The sequence below is a fragment of the Oryza glaberrima genome, chromosome 11 (genome assembly GCF_000147395.1).
Source record: "Oryza glaberrima chromosome 11, OglaRS2, whole genome shotgun sequence".
NCBI classification, from domain to species: domain Eukaryota; kingdom Viridiplantae; phylum Streptophyta; class Magnoliopsida; order Poales; family Poaceae; genus Oryza; species Oryza glaberrima.
This window is the reverse complement of record NC_068336.1, coordinates 2,362,672-2,382,025: the sequence shown is the minus strand read 5'-3', so window position 1 is coordinate 2,382,025 and position 19,354 is coordinate 2,362,672. Positions and strand designations below refer to the sequence as shown.

The 19,354-nt window shown below is 42.7% G+C and overlaps 4 protein-coding genes and 1 non-coding gene across 5 annotated transcripts; 1 reads left to right on the top strand and 4 right to left on the bottom strand.

Moving 5' to 3' along the window:
- Positions 1-619: 619 nt before the first annotated feature.
- On the top strand, positions 620-2,008 carry LOC127754620 (putative F-box protein At4g17565). Its single transcript, XM_052280195.1, has one exon. It carries the CDS (start codon positions 620-622, stop codon positions 2,006-2,008), a length of 1,389 nt encoding a protein of 462 aa, XP_052136155.1.
- A 1,525-nt stretch (positions 2,009-3,533) lies between these two features.
- Positions 3,534-3,605, bottom strand: TRNAE-UUC (transfer RNA glutamic acid (anticodon UUC)). The gene has a single exon. It is a non-coding gene; the product is annotated as a tRNA-Glu (tRNA).
- Positions 3,606-3,839: 234 nt separating this feature from the next.
- On the bottom strand, positions 3,840-6,798 carry LOC127754073 (ribonuclease H2 subunit A). Its single transcript, XM_052279536.1, has 8 exons — positions 6,530-6,798; positions 6,121-6,192; positions 5,213-5,336; positions 5,058-5,145; positions 4,810-4,947; positions 4,575-4,662; positions 4,366-4,486; positions 3,840-4,260 (listed from the first exon to the last, which is right to left on the bottom strand). The coding sequence occupies exons 1-8, from the start codon at positions 6,612-6,614 to the stop codon at positions 4,080-4,082; spliced, it is 897 nt and encodes a 298-aa protein (XP_052135496.1). The 5' UTR covers positions 6,615-6,798; the 3' UTR covers positions 3,840-4,079.
- A 1,669-nt stretch (positions 6,799-8,467) lies between these two features.
- Positions 8,468-14,443, bottom strand: LOC127754706 (40S ribosomal protein S25-like). Its single transcript, XM_052280278.1, has 4 exons — positions 14,334-14,443; positions 14,164-14,238; positions 13,922-14,056; positions 8,468-8,804 (listed from the first exon to the last, which is right to left on the bottom strand). Exons 1-4 carry the CDS (start codon positions 14,334-14,336, stop codon positions 8,691-8,693), a joined length of 327 nt encoding a protein of 108 aa, XP_052136238.1. The 5' UTR covers positions 14,337-14,443; the 3' UTR covers positions 8,468-8,690.
- A 198-nt stretch (positions 14,444-14,641) lies between these two features.
- Positions 14,642-19,160, bottom strand: LOC127754702 (signal recognition particle 54 kDa protein, chloroplastic-like). The gene is made up of 15 exons (XM_052280273.1): positions 18,976-19,160; positions 18,784-18,886; positions 18,615-18,682; positions 18,445-18,546; positions 18,091-18,243; positions 17,931-18,008; positions 17,610-17,735; positions 17,204-17,306; positions 16,889-16,989; positions 16,303-16,440; positions 16,066-16,209; positions 15,847-15,922; positions 15,489-15,574; positions 15,245-15,370; positions 14,642-15,104 (listed from the first exon to the last, which is right to left on the bottom strand). Exons 1-15 carry the CDS (start codon positions 19,153-19,155, stop codon positions 15,015-15,017), a joined length of 1,674 nt encoding a protein of 557 aa, XP_052136233.1. The 5' UTR covers positions 19,156-19,160; the 3' UTR covers positions 14,642-15,014.
- Between the last annotated feature and the right edge of the window lie 194 nt (positions 19,161-19,354).

Sequence of the window (19,354 nt, the reverse complement as noted above, 5' to 3'; positions counted from 1 at the left end):
ATATAGAAGTATTTTTAACTTAAAAACAAATATATTATCAAAACATATTTAATGTTAGATTTAATGAAACTAATTTAATATTTTTAGATGTTGCTAATATAAATTATTTTATAAACTTAGTTAAAGAAAATCAAACTGACTATAATATGGAAGAGAGACTGAAACTAAAACTGATTAAGTTAAAACGAAAGCAAAAGAACGGGAGGAAGGAAACCCTACTCCCAACAGAACCCCTAGCCGCGGGCCGGGGAATTCGACCTCTATTGTGGAACCTGACCCCATATATCTGAGGCATGGTTAGTTCCTAATTTTTTTTCTTTAAACTTCTAACTTTTTTACACACATAAACTTCCAACTTTTTTGTCACACCGTCCCAATTTCAATCAAACTTCGAACTAAACACATCAATTCCAATCTCCAATTCCAACAGATTACAGATGGAATCAATTCCAATCTCCAAATACGATTCGATCAAGCAGTCGCACACCGCGCCTCTCTGCATACGTACGTGTACGTCTCGAGACGATCGAGCTAATTAAAATCCGATACACGGACGGACAAAAGAGAAGAATCCATCGTCGTCCGCACGTCCGGCCGTACGTCGACGACGCAGAGCGCCATGGACGACGCGAAACTCGACCAGGAAGTCGTTGTGCTTGTACCTCCAGCCAGCGGCGTGGACGAACGCGCCTCGTCGCCATGGCCGGACCTCCTGCCGGAGCTGGCGGGCATGGTCTTCTGCCGTCTCCTGTCCTACAGAGACCGCCTCCGCTTCCAAGCCGTGTGCCGTTCGTGGCGCCTCGCCGCGCGGCGGCAGCACCCGCTGCCGCCGCCGCTGCCCTGGCTCAGCTTGGACCGCGCCACCTACCAGAGCCTCCCCGACGGCGAGGTGCACCGCCTCGTCCCCGACCCCGACGACGACGAGCTTCCCGGCACCGTCTGCCGCGGCTCCTTCGATGGCTGGCTCCTCTACCACCGGCCGCCGGAGCAGCCTCCGCCGCAGCCGCAGCGCCAACCCGAGTGCTTTCTGAGGAACCCTCTCTCCATGGCCAAGATTGCTCTGCCCAACCACGCTCCCGTCGGGCTCTGCCCCGGCGGCTGCTACGACGCCATGTGCTTCCCCAAGCCCAAGGAATTCATGCGCAAGATCATCGTGCGCTCGCCGGACCACGTCGCCGCCATGACTGACTATTTCATCCTCCTCCACCTTCCGCCCAAGCCGCCGCAGTTGCCGTACTGGTCATTCACGGCCGCCACCATCTCCATCGACGACGGTGGCCTCTTTACCTCGCACCACTGCTGGCGCGACATGGCCTTGTACCACGGCAAGCTCTACTCCATCAGCACCGGCGAGGAGCTCTTCGTCCACGAGTTCAGCAGCAGCGAGGCCGTCTCGTCGCCGTCATCGTCGACGACGACGGCAACGCAGCATAGACCTCGCTACTGCCGCGGCGAGGTCGTGATCGACACAGCTCCTCCTCTCGACGACGACGAACAAGGTTACTATTGGGTGCGCAACCTCCACCTCGTCGAGTCGTGCACCGGCGACAAGCCGCTGCTGATGGTCCGGTGGCGGTGGCGCCTCCCCGCCGTCTACGATTACCGCCATTGGTGCGCCGACGAGCTGAGCAAGGAGATCAAGCTGGACGTGTTCGAGGCGGACATGGAGAATCGCCGGTGGTCGGAGGTGGAGGAGATAGGTGACCAGGCAATCTTCCTCGGCAACACCAACTCCAAGGCAGTCCCGACATTGCCGGATCATGGGAGCTCCATATTCTTCTTGGGATCCATTGTTACTGACTACTGCTTGGATGGGATCATCGATGGCATCGGCGACTGCGCCTACGGTGTGTATAACATGAAGAACGGCACTTTCAGGTTCGATAATCCGGTGTCCATAAAGAGGGATAGGGTGCCTTTAGGGTTAGATGATGATGGATACCCACCTAAACGATGGAGACCTCGATGGATAGCTGATTGGTTCTTCCCGTCTGAAGGACTAAAATGAGAAGCATCGTGCGGCACCGCCATAGAAATAATGGCTATCGTACTTGCAAGTGTATACGATAGCCATTACGCTCAAGTTTCTTGTGCATATATTGAAATAATGGAAAGTACATCTGCAATGTTGTTTATTTATCTTGGTTTTCTCTTTTTCTAGTGTATGGTTGCATACAAATTAACGGAAAAAAGATATTTTCTAACATAAATGTTGACTAGAAATAGCTATATGGCATATTAAGTAGGCCTAAGAATGATTTTAAGCCAAAACAAATACTTAAAGAACTTGTATGAACAAAATGAAACTTGAAGGATCAAATTGAGTCTTTGGTGAAATTTGAGGGACTAAATTAGCTATTTACCCATGTAATTTCATTAAAAGAGATGATGAATATGGAAAGTGTTTTCATTTCTCATGACGATTTGTTGCATGTCATATAAATAGTTGTTAGATTTTTTTTAAAAAAATGATAAAATAAGTTAATATGAAATATATCACTTTAAAAACATACAAAATTAATGAGTAAATTATATCAGCAGTACACGAATTTGTCAGGTAGGTGCAATCTAGTACATGAACTTGTAAAACGTTTGTTTTAGTGCACGAACTTGTTTGGTGCGTGCGAATAAGGTCAAAATCACACGGCAAGATTAATCTTGTTGATTTTGATTCTGTGTAAACACGTGTCTAAGAAGGATAAGCCTATAATAAGACATAATGATTGCATAAAAAATATAAAACTGAGCAATGATGTAAGGGATAGAAACAAAAAAAGATAAAGTGGAAACTAAGTTTACAAATATAACATTTCTACTATGTGCACGCACGTCATCTACTAGTTTATAATTTATAATGTCCAACATAGAAAAACCAGCCTTATCGTGCCATTTTAGCCTTACTTTGCATTTATCAAACAAGTGCATGCACCAAAACGAGCATTTTACATATTTATATACTAAATTGCACCCACTTAACAAGTTCATGTACCGCTATTACAATTTACTCAAATTTAAATTTAACTTTTACAAGTTGTAACAATAATTAATAATAATTACAAATGTAACCACGAATGTACATTAACTAAGTTTAATTTATTCCTTTTTGTTATAAATTATAAAAGTCGAATTTGACCTTACATATTTTTTGATGATATATCTCATATTGATTTATCTTGTCTTTTTTTTTATTTTTTTATAACTACTCAGATAAATATACACGAAACGAGAGGGATATCTACTCATGAGATAAAAATCTATATCCCGATGAATATGTGCTTGGGAAAGTCTGTCTCTATAAAAGACATTCTCTCCTTTTTTTTTTCCATGTCGTACAAAAAGTAGTGTGAATAATGTGTACTATTTGCAGGTCCTATATCACAAAAGAGAAGGTATTGTTATTTCATAATTCGATTCTTACGTCAAATCATAAGTGCTTTATAATTCGCAAGTTAGTTCTTGTTTCAAAATCGCAAGAGATTTGCAACTCCATGCGTATACAACGTCTGCAACATGCAAAAGGAGAAAACAAAAACTTCCGTTGCCGGGAATCGAACCCGGGTCTCCTGGGTGAAAGCCAGATATCCTAACCGCTGGACGACAACGGATGTGTTGACGTATGTTATCCAATTATTTATTAGTATATTTATCTAGGCTTTTATGTGTTTTCTTTTTCCTCTATAGTTTCATGGAGTATTCTGGCAATACAATCCAATACAAATATATTTATGTACATCTCCTGATTGAGAACTACGCCGAACTAAAAACGAAGAGGGTTTTCATTAGTGTCAGGTTTGCTTTGGCAACTTTCCATTGCTAAGAAATACATCAAGTGCATAGAATCAATCTAACATAATTCTATTAACTTTGGAGCAGTTCAAATAAATGTCTGAAAAACACTTCAAATGCTCGATTCAGAATTTTACTGAACCCACAAGTTCATAGCTGAAATACAATATCACCATAAGAGCCTTCATTATACTGAACTCACAAGTGTCACAGCTGAAATACAAGCCATAACCCCATAAGAGCCTTCTACTCTGACTTAAAGTTAGTAGTACAGACAACGAAGCTGATATGCATCACTGAAACTTCCTGACAAGTTCAAGTTTGCGAGCCTGGAAGAACTTGCAACGGCCTTTCCCACTTGAGTCGATCTCCTCAGACTTCCTTTTGAATCCAGTAAAGCCTAAGCTTGATAGCTTGACCTGTCTCTTAACACTACCGTTGCTACCTGCATCTTCTTCAAGTTCATCGGACTCCCTACATATGATTGCATATGGCACAAATTTTAATTGTCGCGAGAATCACAGTTTGCGGCGTCTTATGAAACGCACAGTACCATAAGGCTTCAAAATTAAAACTCACCAGGTAACTTCAATTGCGTCATTGAAGAAGGGCGTGCAAGTTCCCCAGCTAAAACGAACCAAAGACGGGAATCCAAATATCGGATGTTTGTGATCTTCTAACCATTGTTTAGTGGCAGGATCTGCACCATTAATTGAAGGTCTTTAACAAAACAGTCTTTATGACTATATACATTGATAATAGATCACTTACAATGATGAATACATTACCTCCTGGATAACCAGACCCAGTGTTCATGTGCATATTCTGAGCCGTTTCATCAAATACCCAGTTTCTCAAGGCTCTGTCTCTGGTAACCTGCACTAACACATCAAGAGGTCACAACTTTATAATTGGTTTACACTCAGACAAGTTAATGTTTGCTGCATAAATTGTCTACATACATGCATGTCTAGTTTACACATTAAAGTATAATTGGTGGAAAAAAATCATATATGGAATTACCTTCGCAACTATACTTGCTCCACTAACAACTGGGAAAAGGCTATCAGCCTTCTTGGCAACCACAAATTTGATGCCTGGGAACTTTTCAGTCAATTTGATCCTGTACTTCTCCGCATCTCCAACCGTATCAATGTAGACCTTTGCAAGGAGGTAGACAATTGTTGAAACAATTTGTGAGTAATTTTTGGGTTTACAAAGGTTAACTGCATATACAAGATAAACTTTTATCCAATAATATAAGCTCATACCTCTGCTAGTAGAACTCCCATGTCAAGAGCTCTTTTGACCAGACCCATTGCAGAGTTATGAGATATTTCATTCAGGTTAACTTTCGATCTGAAAACAAAGAAACTATTAGTCACAGAACAAAGATTTGCAGTTTAGGTACAAAAGTCAGATACACCTTTTTAACATTTTAGCAGATAGCTCCTTTGGGCATATGACATCCACTTCCCACCCAATTGAACTATTGTCTTTTAGACTTTCAAACAGCTCCTCCCTTTGTTCTTCCTTCAAGGTCTTAGAATCTGCCCAGGAGAAGAACAACAAACTAAGTAAGTTCACTGGTGGTAAAATTCTCTACGTGGTATGGCTGACTGCCAACTTATGAGTTACTATTCATGTTTTACTCTTCATATTATCCAGTACTCAAGGGAAGTCACATTTCTTTTTACCAACTATAGGATTTGAATATTAAATGCAAACATGATGGAATTACCAAAACATGTTCGAGATTTGACTGACTATTGTTTAGCATTCATGCATTATGACAAAATAAAAACGAGATTGTACCACATATAAGCGACGCTTGTAGTGTTTTGAATTAATAGGGTGGAAGTATGTGGAAATGAAAGCAGTTAAATCTTACAAGAATGAGATGAAGGGGAAGGAGAAAATTTTATGAGATAGAGAACCAAGAAGAACATAACAACTATTATCAGCAGAAAAGGTGAGATGTTTGTATCCTATAGTAGTATATTCAAAAGTCCAGTTCTGCACAGACTTTGTAAGAATTAGTATCAGGCTCTTAAAAGAAAAGATTATTTCCATCCTTCTGGCCAAGTCAACCAAAGTTCTTATTCCATAAGTAGGTCATAACACATGATGAGGCACAATGCTGGTTAGCCTTGTATAGTTGTATGTGTTCCAACTTCCAAATCACCACTTTGTATGTTGATGAAACTAAAATTATGTATCTCGGAATCTTATCCTACTTCATGAGTTAATAGTAATGTGCAGCGCCACCAGCAACAAGGCGAAGTGAAGTACTACTAAATATATACTAAGAGACAGGAAAACCGACATGAATACCTGCAAATTTAAGGGTTGCAAGAGTGTCTTGGTAGGAACGAGCGCAGTACATGCAGCCATACACCATTGGACCTGAGGCAGCAACATCACGGAGAGGTCACGATTTCAGTCAAATTGCAACATTTCTGCTCCAGACGAGCAGATCCGAGTTCAGTTCAACACAAGTTGGGGGAAATGTCAGAAACGGAACGTGCCGACACGAGCTAAGATTTCAAGAAAGATTCAGTATTTGCTTGAAACTCTACTTACTGCAGATTTGCGTAACAATAGCTTTAAGAAACAACACAAAGCGGAGCAACACATCAACAAGGAAAATAGGGTAAAATTTCATCGAGAGATACAGTACAAGAACCTATGCCCAACCGAAAGCTAAAATTAACAGAAAAATCTTAGGAGAAAGGGTGGTCACCGAGAACGGGGCCGCGCCCAGCCTCGTCGATTCCCATGAGGCAGGGCTCCTTGGTGGCCCACTCCGGCGCCACCGCTGCCGCCATCTCGGCCGTCTGCGCGGGCGAGCGAGGGGCCGGCAGCTTGGCTTCGCGGGCTATCTAGGGGCCGGAAGCTTGCGGCGCCGGGGAAAGGATGGAACACGGCGGCCGGCGGCGCGGGAGAGGAGTAGACGGCGGCGGGCGGCGGCGCGGAGGAGAGCGGCGGGCGGGGCGGGGCGAGAGAGAACGGAAGCTCATTTCGGCCTCTATTTGTATGGGCCTTGTCTTGCCCAATTATGTACTGTATGGGCTAAATTTCAGCCCATTTGAGATTTTATAGTGTGTTTGTTTAGGGCCTGATACACATTGATGGGATGGAATTTCATAGCGGTTGATCACCTGTAGTTGAAGAGGGAAGAGTGATCTTGCGGCAGGCCTAATCATGTGTATGGATGCAAATCACTATGAGTTCATAACTTTATACTATTTCCTCAATTTCACATTATATGTATTGAGTTTATAACTTTATACTACTTCATCTATTTCACATTATATGTATGTGCTTCATATGTGTCTAAATTTGTATGAATGTTAGTGAATTTAAATCTTATAATGTAGAAGGGGGGGGGGGGAGTACATCCTAAGAACAAACAATTAATTTCTCTGTAAAAAGACAAACAATTGATAGCAAAACTGCATTCCCACATTAATAGCAATACTAGGGCTAGGCAAAAAGCTCGAAGCTCGTGGCTCGGATCGGCTTGTTGCAGGCTCGGCTCGAATCGACTCGAGCTCGGAGTCTTAACGAGCCAAGCCAAGCTAGCTATTTTGCTCGTTAAGCAAACGAGCCGAGCCCGAGCCAGCTCGCGAGTTACTCAATAGGCTCCTTAAACTCGCATAGCTCAAAAATCAGACAGGTAGCCCAACCCAATAAGGAAGCCCAACTGCCCAGCCCAACAACTCAAGTGCCCAGTAAAAACCATAGCTTTGACCGTCGTCAGTTAGCCGAGGCGCCTCTCTTGTGCATGCACCGTCGCAGCCTCGCAGGCTCCCGCCGTCGCCTTCTCTTGCGCCGCCGCAACGCTGCCTCGCCCTTCTCCTTGCGCCGCCAGCCCACCACAGGTTGCAGCACTGCCCTGCCCACCGGCCCCTCCTCCCGCAGGCTGCAGCCGCAAGGGCCGCAAGGCCACGCCGACGAGGCGACGACTCCGGTCGCTCCTCCCGCAGCTGTAGCGCCACGCCGACGATGCCAACCACACCGCTCCTCCCGCCGCAGCCACCGAGCCACGCCGCTCCTCCCACTGCAGCCGCCGGGCCACGCCACTTCTCCCGCAGCCACCGCAGGGCCTTCATGGATAGGGAGCACCGGTTGGTAAGCCGCCGGGCCACGCCACTTCTCCCGCAGCCACCGCAGGGCCTTTATGGATAGGGAGCACCGGTTGGTAAGCATTAAGTTAACGAGCTAAACAAGCTCAACGAGCCAGCTCGCTGAGTCGAGCCGAGTCAGCGTTCGAGCTCGTTAGTCTTAACGATCCGAGCCGAGCTGGCTCGTTAAGGTAATGAGCCAAACCGAGCCGAGCCGATATCCTCCCCTAAGCAATACCAATGAAGCATACAATACACATACCATCATACACTTATATGGGCTGTTTGCATTGAGGAATGAGATGGCCAATTGACTCACTTGATCCTAGTTTGTTCGGTTGGAGGGATGGGATGTGGTTAGTCCATCTCCTCATATCCCCCACAAAAGTACAAACTACTGAAGAGATGGTGAATGGAGTCATTCCACCAAATCCACCCTAGATGGGTTTATTCCTCGAACCAAACAGGCCATGGGCTAATCACATATCAGGCATAGCAATCAGAGCCACAAGATAACGATCATGTGCATTCCATTCAATAGAAGAGCCACAAGATAAAACAATCACTGCATTCCATTTAATAAAATAGCCAGCTTGTTGAACATTGAATTTCAGTGAAGATAAGCAATTTCATGTTGCAATTGTCATGGGAATCAGAACTCCCAATTTTTTTTCTTCAGGATCTCAAGATCAACAAAGATCGTACAATACGATTTTTTTGGTTGCGAGTCTAGACTGATTATGTCCCAAGCTTTTTTTTTTAGTGAAAGCTTATGCCTCAAGCGTTGGTGGCTCTGGTGTAGATTAGCTGGCTCGAATGTACAGACACCACCCTGATGGCGCCTCTTGACTCAAGATCCTTGATGGCCTGTCGAGCGAGCGACCCATTGATCTGGCAAAACATTCAATTTCAATTAATACTGTCAATGACACATCTGAATAGCAGTTTATTCTACTGATAAACAAACTACGTCAAATTGAAGAAGTAGCATGACAACTTTTAAACTTAATTGTCTAATCAAACAATTTTAACAACAGCTTTATTCTCATTTTGCAGTCATGAAAGAGCAAAAAGATGATCCGAGGAAGAAAGCCGTGGAACGTAAAGTACAGAGCAGTGTACATCAATTTCGGGTAGAAGTAATCCACAAGAAAAGAAAGATGCAACAGGTGTAAAAGATTGCTGTGAAGTAAATAAAAAATAATGTAAGAATGTAGATCACATAAAAAAAAACAATATGCCACTTTCGCTTCAAACAACACGCTATATGCGCTGGCATCCTATTATATTACGAAATTTAAGAGTGAAAAAGAATCAAATGTCCTATACTATCTTGTAGTTTCTAATACAAAGAAGAGGGTTTAAGTGTTTTTCCTGCTATCTGATTAGACATTTTTATCACTTAGATCAGTTCCACTGTCAAACTTACAAAAAAAATACCAATTGATTCTGCAAATAAACTCACTTACCTATGATCATGTGAATTCTGATATAGCACAGGTCATGATATCTTGCAGGACAAATATGCCAACCTCTAAACAATATAGTGTTGGTATACTAGTTGCCAGTTGTACTACAATAATACTATTAACCTACACATCTGAACAACAAAACTGCCAAGATCCACCATACATTCCTAACAAAGTCTACCACTGAGCTCCTAAAATGGATAATTGGATCCATGCCATCATAAATTTGCCCATTTCAAAAAATGCTATTACAATGTCTAATTGGAATGATGCCATTATAATTCTGTTGAAATTGGAGATATGCCACTACATACCCCTTGGATGCACTGAGATTTTATTTTGGACTAAATTGCCCCTTATCTTCTACCTCTATCCTCTCCACTCTTCCTCCCATCCCTCTCGATCCCCAAGCATCATTCCCAAGCCCCGCTACCGCCTGTCGCCGGATCCAAACTCAACACCTTGCATCCATCCCAACAAAACCAAAACCCAAAGCGATAGACTTCATCAATTGATGATAAACCCAACAAAACATTATTTGTCTCAAGAAATTTCTGTCCTCTTTAAAAAAGAATCAACTTTTGAGGGATGAATATAGACAAATATTTGTCCACATTCATCCCCAAAGTTGTTTGTTTGGATAGTGTATTACCTAGATGATATATGAATGTCACATTAAGTTATAGTCAATACTAAAATATATACACCATGTTAGGGTCTTAATGACGATAATCTGGTATGCATAAGCATCAAACCTAATATACAGGTATCAAGTCTGGTACGTACCAACTCTGATTCCTGTAGGTACCGAGATGTCATTGTCAAAAGTGGGTTACACTGGAATGCCATCCCGCAAATGGGTTTCGATAAAATACCACTCTCAAATATAGGCAACACGCTAGAATGTTTTTTCTTCCCTTTTGGTCAGTTTTTGCATTTTTTTTACATAGCAAATGGACATAAATGCCCTTGGGCTCTCCTATTGAGGAACAGAAGAGACGAGAAGGGGATAGATCCACCTTGGGTCAGCTCACCACCTGCACATCTGCCGCGTTAGCACCACAGCACACCGCTACAGCTGCTAGCCTGACGAGGAAAGCGGTGCATGAGCTCATGGTGGCCTTTGCTGTGTGGACCTCGATGGGATCGGTGATGAGCGAGATGAAGACGAAGTGACAAGGGTGCATCCACCTCAAATCTCGTCATTATCTTCGTCTTGGTGAGGACATCATTGGCTCGGATATAGCCATGCTTATGTTACACATCAAGCTAAAGGTGCATATGTTCTGTATTAGATTTACACATTATATGTTTGAACAAACGTTACTGCACCAAGTGTTTTGTATATTCTCATTTCCAAAAAATTACCTGCGTGGGTGAAGTAAAGAAGAGCGGGCTCACGAAGTAATTGATGATCAAAGAAGTTGATTGAAGACCAAACCGAGATCTTCCCCCAAGTCTACCTCTACATAACCACGTCACTTCTGATCCTTAGAAGGCAAGAGATAAAGTTCTGCACGTTTTGGATTTGGATTCGGGATAAATGACATCAACTTCAAACGAAACTAGCCACTGATCTAGAAGGAATCTTGGGGCTCGAGTACTTATTGGAAAGCTTATAGAGCCTACTTTTAGATGGTTTTTGGTCCCATGTGAAAATTCCTACTAAGCTATCGGGAATCTGCAAAACAAGCCACGTGCCTCATCCAGCCCGAGTTTGATTTGGGCCTTGAAACTTGTAATTGTGTCGTGGGCTAAACCCAAGGAGGTGGCGCCCTAGGGCTAATCTTAGGACGTCCTTAATCATATTTGTTGAGTAGTCGCCATAGTTTAGAGTTGAGTTTCGGTTAGATTATTTCTGCCATTGCAATTTCACCACTAGTTCGGTTTGTAGAACCCCAACTTCGAGTGCTAAATCATTCATCTGCAATTGAGCTACAATCTACCTTTTTCTTGCTTGTATTCTTCGATTCGCATGCAAGGATTAGCCTTCTCAGTGAAGGCCAATCAGATTTCGGCACGGTTGGTAACTAGAAAAGACATGGTGCTGAAATTGCAAGTTTAGATCGTGTTGATCGAAAGTCAAATCATGTGTGACAAGTTTTCGCCAAATCAAGAGTTATCTTTACCTGATGGAAGATCGAGCATCCTGTTGCCATCAATTGCAGATGAGTGATTAATCAAGAACTCAAAGATGGGATTCTACAAACCGAACTATGAAATAATCTAAGCAAAACCTGCACCACCCCCTTGGGCTTAGCCCACAACACAATTATAAGGTCCAAGACCCAAATCAGACTTGGACTAGATAAGGTACGTGGTTTGTTTTACAGATTCCCGACAGTTCGGAAGGAATTTCGACATGGGACCAGAACCATATCAAAGTAAACTCCATAAGCTTTCCAACGAGTACTCATGGGCCTCAGGAGTCTTTTTGGAAAACGACTAGGTTTACTTGAAGTTGATACTGCCAGGAAGCCCAAATCCAAATCCAAAACATGCAGAACTTCATCTCTTATTTTCTATGGACCAAAAGTGATGTTGTGATGTAGTAGTAGACTTGGGTAAGATCTTAGTTTGGTCCCCAATCAACTTCGATTATCCAAGCACTTAGTGAGCCCACTCTCCTTTACCTACGCAAATATTTTTACAAACGGGAAGACACAAAACTCATGGTGCAATAATGTTTGTTCAAATATAAACTCCCTCCATCCCTAAATATAAGGGATTTTGGTGGGATATGACACATCCTAGTACAACAAATCTGGACATAAGCATGTCTAGATTCGTTGTAACACGTAAATCTTACATAGAAAACATAGAAAACATGCACCTTTGGTTGATGAATAAATAATGTAGCCATGATCATATCCAAGTTAGTGATGTCCTCATTACATCTCCTCCCTCACGTACCAAATATTGGATTCCTCCTTAGTCGGCATAATGAGTGGTTGTGGAAGGATTAGACACCGATGGTCGTGAGCGGCGCTGAGAGAAGAACCGATGGTGGCCAAGCGGATTGGCTAGGGATGAGGCTTCATGACCAAGACATGGCTTGCGATGGAGATGGAGAGGGAGGCCAAAGAGTTGTGGGAGTGAGCGACACGAGCGAAGAGGAGCCTATAGCAGTCACCATTGGCGAAGCCATAGCAAGTGAGCAACGTCACGAGGACAATTCTAGGCTTCATGGCGGCGGGGCCATCATAGAAGCCACACCCACACTGACGAGACACGATGCTCGCAGTCGTCGTCGTCATTGTGTTCTTCCTCCTCATCACCTCTAGCATCAAACTCCTCATGTGGCCTCCTAGTCACCTCCAACCTCAAGCAAATCCTTTGCACGGCTTGGATTTGCACACTGTTTCGTCAATCGTTAGCCATGTGTTGGGATGGAAGCACGGAGAGGAACAACAAGGAAGAAGGGTGCCGGCGGTTCGTTGATGATGGCTAAAAAGTGAACAAGTCAGAGAGAGAGAGAGAGAGAGAGAGAGAGAGGAGATAGGAAAAGAATCCAGAGGGGTATTTGGGTCAGTTCGTCAAGAAAAACAAGGCACACCTCATTCAATTAAGAAGAAATAGCATTCTAGTGTATTGCCCCGTTTGATAGTGGTATTTTAGCGAAACCCATTTGTGGAATGAAATTCCAACGATACCCACTTTTGACAATCACAAAATGCCAATTTTCTCGTAGGTACCAAACTTTATAGTTGAGTACCGGAACTAATACCTACAAGTATATGAATATCATATAGTAGTTGCTATACCTATGATTGTTGGAACTCTAATGTAATAGAAAACTAATCGAAACAAAGATAGCAATTATTTTTTACTATCTTCTCCTTTATGTCATGACATTAATTTCACTTTTTTCATGATTCAAACAGTTGCTGCTACTACTACTGGATACTCCCTCCGTCCCAAAATAAACAAATCTAGTACAGGATATGTCAAACACATAATGTACTAGATTTGTTCATTTTGGGATGAAAGAAATACACACTAGTAGTCCTCGTGTAGGGTGAGTGAGAGTGACTTAGTACTAGTACTACTGCATGGGACTAGTACTATTAGTCATACTACTGCATGCCATGCTGTTCTGGCACAAGATGGGGCATGTGACTCCACCGCATGCGACAAAGGTGCACGATGTGACATTGGGGCTCATGTAGACGACAGGGCTATGAGGAAAGGGTGTGTGAAAAGGTGATATATGAGAGACAGAGATTGTCTCATTACACTATCCCATTCTAAGGGTGAAGGATGAGATATTGTCCTAACTGTATTTCTGATTTTTAATGGCATCGTTCCAACTAGACGAATTGTAATGACATTTTTTTTTCAAAACAGGCAAATTCTTAATAGCATAAATCCAATTAACCCCTTCTAAAAGGAAAAAAAAAAGGAATATAATCATCGCATTGTGAGCCTGTGAAGCAATTCAGAGACAACATGGTTTACGAACTTCCAATGACTCGATTCCAAATTGTTACAGATACTGCTACAGAATCATGGAGAGGAAGACAAAGGGGGGATACATACCCTGAGCCTCTCGGAGAGGACGGAGGGGGTGATCTGCTTGTACTTGGGCACCTCGGAGAGAAGCTTGTCGTAGGTGGCCTTGTCGAACAGCACCGAGTTGTTCACCTTCTCCTTCTGCTTCCCCTTGCTCCACTTCTGCAATTACGCACCACATCCCCAACACACAGATCCAAAAAGGACAAAACAAGTGAGCGTTTGAGACGAATCGAAACAAGCAGTAATTCACAGGGGATCTGGATGACCTTCTTCTTCTGCTTGCCTCCGCCGGACTTGGCCGGCTTCGAGGACGGCGGCGGGGCCTTGTCCTTCTTCGGCGCCTGCACATCACATCACAGAGAAAAAAACAAGCACCCATTACTAACCAATATGGCGAAATCTTCATAGGTGAGGTGGAGGAAATGTTGATTCTCACCATGGGAGGAGGCCGGGCTGGTTTAGGGTTCCGGCGAAGTGGCGGTGGCGGCGGCGGCAAACAGGTGGTGAGGCGTTTGGGTCTGGAACCCTGGATGGAACGAGGCTTTATATAGGAAGGGGAGAGTCATTTGCAGCCGTCGGATCGTGAGATCTCGCGGCTCGCGTTGCATGTAGATGGCCACTAAAGGCGGAAATCTTGAGGGCGTATCAGTTCATTGAAGGCGCTCTTTGACGACAAAGCCATGTATTTTCTGAAGGGAAACAAAGCCTGTATTTTCTGAAAGGAAAATAGAAAAAAAAACACTGAATTGCTCCCATCTCGCTGGTATTTATATAGAAAAATTATTATTATACATTGAAATGGAGAGCAGTTTGTATGTTCCACTTTGCCACCATTTGCGAGTTTCAGCTAGAGATCACAAAAAATGGGCAAGGAACACAACTTATGAGCTAAATTGATGGCCAAAAATACAACATATACCGATATACTAGTACGTCTTTTCAAAAAAAAAAAATTACAACAGAAACTACATGGTGATCACAGCAAACCAGTAGCTCCCCAAAAGCATCCAAATTCTCGCTTCCTATATCTGAATGTCTGAATCCAAGGCAAGTTCTTACACTAACATACATGTAACTGGCATCAAAACACTTTGGTTCAGAAAGAGCCAATGAACATTCATCGTCGACGGAAACCGCGCATTGCATCCAGGTCTCGCCGCCTCAGATTGCCATACTTTCTCCTTCGCTTTCCAGTACCAGCGGCAGCCTGAGTAAAATACAGTATCGCAAACACATATTTCATCAACAGAAGAACAAATGAACATGCCCCAAGGCCCAAGTAATTGTTCTGAGAAAAAAAAAAGCAGCAGAACTTGTTGGAATCTGTGATAGAGGAGGTGCCTTTACCTGCTCTTCTGCCTTGATGGAATCCATGAGGCCTTCCATATCAGGGGTGTCTTGCCCTTGCATAGCACCCATCATTTTCTGCATTTGAGCACGCATTCGGAAGAGCTGCGCAACCAATTGGCTCACCTAGTAGTGCAGGGGGCAGTCAATTGACGTCCATGGGGTTCAGTTTGGTTTGTAGTAGCGCAGACAGATATGGAAATGCTGATGAGATTAAAAAAAGAGAAAAGGTTAAGAATTGAACCTGTCGTTCGTTTTTTCCGGATTCCTTGGCCACTCTTATCCTCCTCTCGCGTGATTCAGCAAGTAGCTCTGGTCTTTCCCTTTCCTCTGCACAAAGGCACGATTAACATTATCAAGACAATATTCATGTAACAAACATCCATCACTATTATGTTCTACGCCATTAGCATCAAGGTGTTATTTCAGTGGCAGGCCTGGATCGCTTGATACAGTCCAAGCTGAAACACTAATTAGATGATGGATTCAGATTTTCAAAAATATCAGTTACATTTGGAACACTACACTAATATTGCAAGAGAATGGGAGGAACAAGCAACAGGATATCTTCAAGATGCCTGTCATTGGTAGACTATACATACCAGGGGTCATTACGTTGATCATGGACTCCATAAATTTAAGGTTTTTCTCCGCTTCACGAATTTGAGCAGGGGTAACCTATTCAAAACACGGAAAAGCTATGGTCTTAATAACATCAAGTATGAAGCTGAAACATAAGCGCCAGTGTACCATAGTGTGAAGATTAGTTCCAAAGTAAAGTGATAAAGGAGCCAATGAGTTCAACAAGTTCATGTTTGCACCTTGTTCATGCCTGGAATCATGCCAATTATACGACTAAATGAACCCATTTGTGCGATAGCTTGTGTTTGCTTCAAGAAGTCATTGAAGTTAAATTTTGCACTCAGGATCTTCTTCTGTAATTCCTCAGCATCTTCTTGACGCATCTACTTGTACCAGTAGATTACACACTATGAGTATCAAATTGTTCTTTAATTAAAGTAAAAAAAGAAAGGAATATTTCACAGAAGCCTGCCTACCACTTCCTGTGCCTTTTCAACAAATGAAAGTACATCTCCCATTCCCAAGATTCGTTGTGCCATACGATCAGGATAGAAAGGCTCAAGATCTTCCATGCGTTCTCCTCGCCCTACAAACTTGATGGGCTTTCCAGATACCTACAGATTCATCATTTCTTCATATTTATTATATGCTACCAGCCAAGGGAACACAAAGTAAAATTGCTGAGAAATGTAGGTGTGACAAAAGTACCAGAATAACATGTAAAGATACAATTGGAAGAGTCACAGATACAAAGTCAAATAACATATAACCCTATTATGGACATTTTTTTATTAGACAACAAATTTGTCAGGACCAGTTGAACTCACACAACCAAACTTTTTTTTCGGTAAGCGAGGAATCTAGGAAGTGGAATCCAACAAAATGAACCGGAAACAGTAATTGTTGCGCCTTCTTAGCAGAATTAATACATTGTTCAGGACAGAATTGGTTTTTATTATTTCACAAAGAACTCTGAACTTGTTCGAGAAAATAAAGAACTCTGAACTAATAATTAGATGGAAAAACAAAATGATGGACATTTGTTTTTCACATTCAACAGACCTCTTTGATACTTAGTGCTGCTCCACCTCTGGAATCACCATCCAGTTTTGTCAGTATAGCACCAGTAATACCAATCTCAACATTGAAGGTGCTAACCAATGCTGGCCATATCAGAAAAGAAATGCGGGTAAGTCGTAGGGCAACTATAGCAGATGATAACGAGTTCAATATTTGATTATCATGAGGAGCAAGCAATAAAATGAACATGATATTGATACTTGGAACAAAAACTTGTACGTGAGGCAAAAATAATATGGGAACAGTATTTACTAGATCCCTATACCCCTGGAAGAACAATGAGTGGTAGCTACGTACATGCAGCTTCTTGTCCAGTCATGGCATCCACCACAAGTAGAACTTCTGTAGGATTTACTGCCCTTTTTACCTCTTTCAACTCACTCATCATGGCTTTATCTACCTAACCATAGAAGGACTAATCAGATGATCTTTTACAAGTGGAAGTACTATGTTAAGTTTGAAACAAAGATAAAACAAAAATTTGTAACTACATAGAAGTGTAAAGTGTAAACTATTGCAATTTAATCACATACATGAACATAAGGCATAACTAATATTTTAAAGTTCAAGATGATCAAGATCTGACATTATAGATATTTTTATGTGAGATGTCAACTGGTAAAAACTAGCAAAAACAGATCCATGTTCTTTTAGAATCATAGCTGAAACAAGAGGAAAAAATTAAAGAAAAAATAAGAATGACCTGCAGCCTTCCAGCAGTATCCACTATGATTACGTCAGTTTTCTTGCTTTTTGCCTCCTTTATGCCATTCTTGGCAATTTGTGAAGGTTTAGCTTCAGTTCCTTCAGAGTAAACTGGAACCCCAACCTATGAAAGTTGAAATGTATTTCATTAAAAAGCGCATCACAGCAATACACTTAAAAGAAGCTGTCATTTTAACTTCAAACAGGTAAAATATGCAGAGTGCGGCAAATTTGAATTTTTGTGTTTGAGTTAAAATTAGTAGCTAGAAAAGGTTTCCAAGACAATACTACCCTGGAAAGAGTGTTGTCTTCAGAATACCTGTTTCCCCAGAATAGTGAGTTGATCAATGGCAGCAGGCCTGTAGACATCCGCAGCAATCAGCATGCAACTCTTCCCCTGTAACCTGAGACTGGTCTATAAGCATTCAATAGTCTAGGAATCTTAGAGTATGCTTAAAGTAGAGGACTAAGGAAGGCACCATTTTCTTTAGATAATAGGCAAGCTTTGCACAAACAGTAGTTTTCCCAACACCTTGTAGACCCGCCAATAGGATAACTGTTGGGGCAGTTTTTGCAAACACCAAATCTGATACCTCCCTACCCATCAACTGTACAAGTTCATCATTCACAACCTGCATCGTTTTTTTTACGTTAGTCCAACCGGTGCTAGAATTACACAGTAATATATCTGACTCTTGTTTCTCTGAAGTGAAAACAATGCATGCTGAACTTATACCACAACATGCACTAATATCTAGTAGATTAACACAGACTTAAATGAAGAAAATTAAGCCTAAAACTATCCAGAGCCATAATGTCATTGTTTAGTATACCTTCACCAGCTGTTGCTCAGGCTTGACACCTCGAATCACATCAGTGCCTACAGCTTTTTCAGTAACGGACTCAATAAAACTTCTCACTACCGGCAAACTCACCTGCAAAGTAGGTAGTGAATTAGAACGAGAAAATGTAACAAAACCATGTAAAGAATGACACCACATACATCTGCCTCCAAAAGTGCTCTTCTGATATCCCGCATTGGTTCAGCGATGTTGTCCTTCGTCAGTTGATCTTGAACCAATAAAGACATCTCCTTGATTCATTCATCTCATTGACAACAAATTTACAACTTACATGAAGAAAAATTGCGTCAAAAACAAAAAGAAACTCACCTGTTCCCCGCAGCTTGTTCCACGCGGACTCCAGCCCGGTCGTGAGCTGCCCAAACATCTCTGCCCGCACAACCAGCCCGCTTCCCCTCTTCCTCCTCCATCCCTGAACGCATCCAAGACAAATCAGCAAAAGCGAAATTTCTCCGGGGCGGAAGAATTGAAGAAACCAAGAAACTAGCAGTTGGGAGGGACCGGGAAGCCGGGTGAGGGGAGGGCGCGGAAGGAGGGGCCGGGGACCGCGCGGAGGTGAAGGGCGGGGACGGAGGAGTGGCGCAGGTGGTGGGAGGCGACGATCGCCTTCGCCGGCGAGCGGCGGGCGGCGGCGGTGGGCGGCGAGGAGAGCGCTAGTGTAGTACTACTGGTGGCCTCCATTTTTGGTGGCGTTCTGCGGAGGGGAGGGAACCAACGGGGAGGATAAGAGAGAGAGGCGATTGTTGAATATGGGCCCTATTGGGCTTTCGGGCTCGCCGATGTTGGGCCCACATATGGGCCTATTTACACTTCAATGTTTTCCCCTTCAACTTTTTTTTTTTAATTTAGGACTTTGCTTTTGTTTTTCTGGGTATGGTAA

Excerpts from the sequence above, each read along its gene's own strand:
- LOC127754620 (XM_052280195.1), top strand. The coding sequence starts at position 620 with ATGGACGACGCGAAACTCGACCAGGAAGTCGTTGTGCTTGTACCTCCA.
- LOC127754702 (XM_052280273.1), bottom strand. The coding sequence starts at position 19,155 with ATGGAGGCCACCAGTAGTACTACACTAGCGCTCTCCTCGCCGCCCACC. Across the intron at positions 18,009-18,090 it reads CCTATTATCTAAAGAAAATG|GGGAAGAGTTGCATGCTGAT; the intron begins GTGCCTTCCTTA and ends CTCAGGTTACAG. Across the intron at positions 17,736-17,930 it reads TCACTATTCTGGGGAAACAG|GTTGGGGTTCCAGTTTACTC; the intron begins GTATTCTGAAGA and ends CAACTTTCATAG.
- LOC127754073 (XM_052279536.1), bottom strand. The coding sequence starts at position 6,614 with ATGGCGGCAGCGGTGGCGCCGGAGTGGGCCACCAAGGAGCCCTGCCTC. Across the intron at positions 5,146-5,212 it reads TCTGCTAAAATGTTAAAAAG|ATCGAAAGTTAACCTGAATG; the intron begins GTGTATCTGACT and ends CTTTGTTTTCAG. Across the intron at positions 4,261-4,365 it reads GACGCAATTGAAGTTACCTG|GGAGTCCGATGAACTTGAAG; the intron begins GTGAGTTTTAAT and ends AATCATATGTAG.
- LOC127754706 (XM_052280278.1), bottom strand. Across the intron at positions 14,057-14,163 it reads GAGGCAAGCAGAAGAAGAAG|AAGTGGAGCAAGGGGAAGCA; the intron begins GTCATCCAGATC and ends GCGTAATTGCAG. Across the intron at positions 8,805-13,921 it reads TCCTCTCCGAGAGGCTCAGG|ATCAATGGGTCGCTCGCTCG; the intron begins GTATGTATCCCC and ends ATGTTTTGCCAG.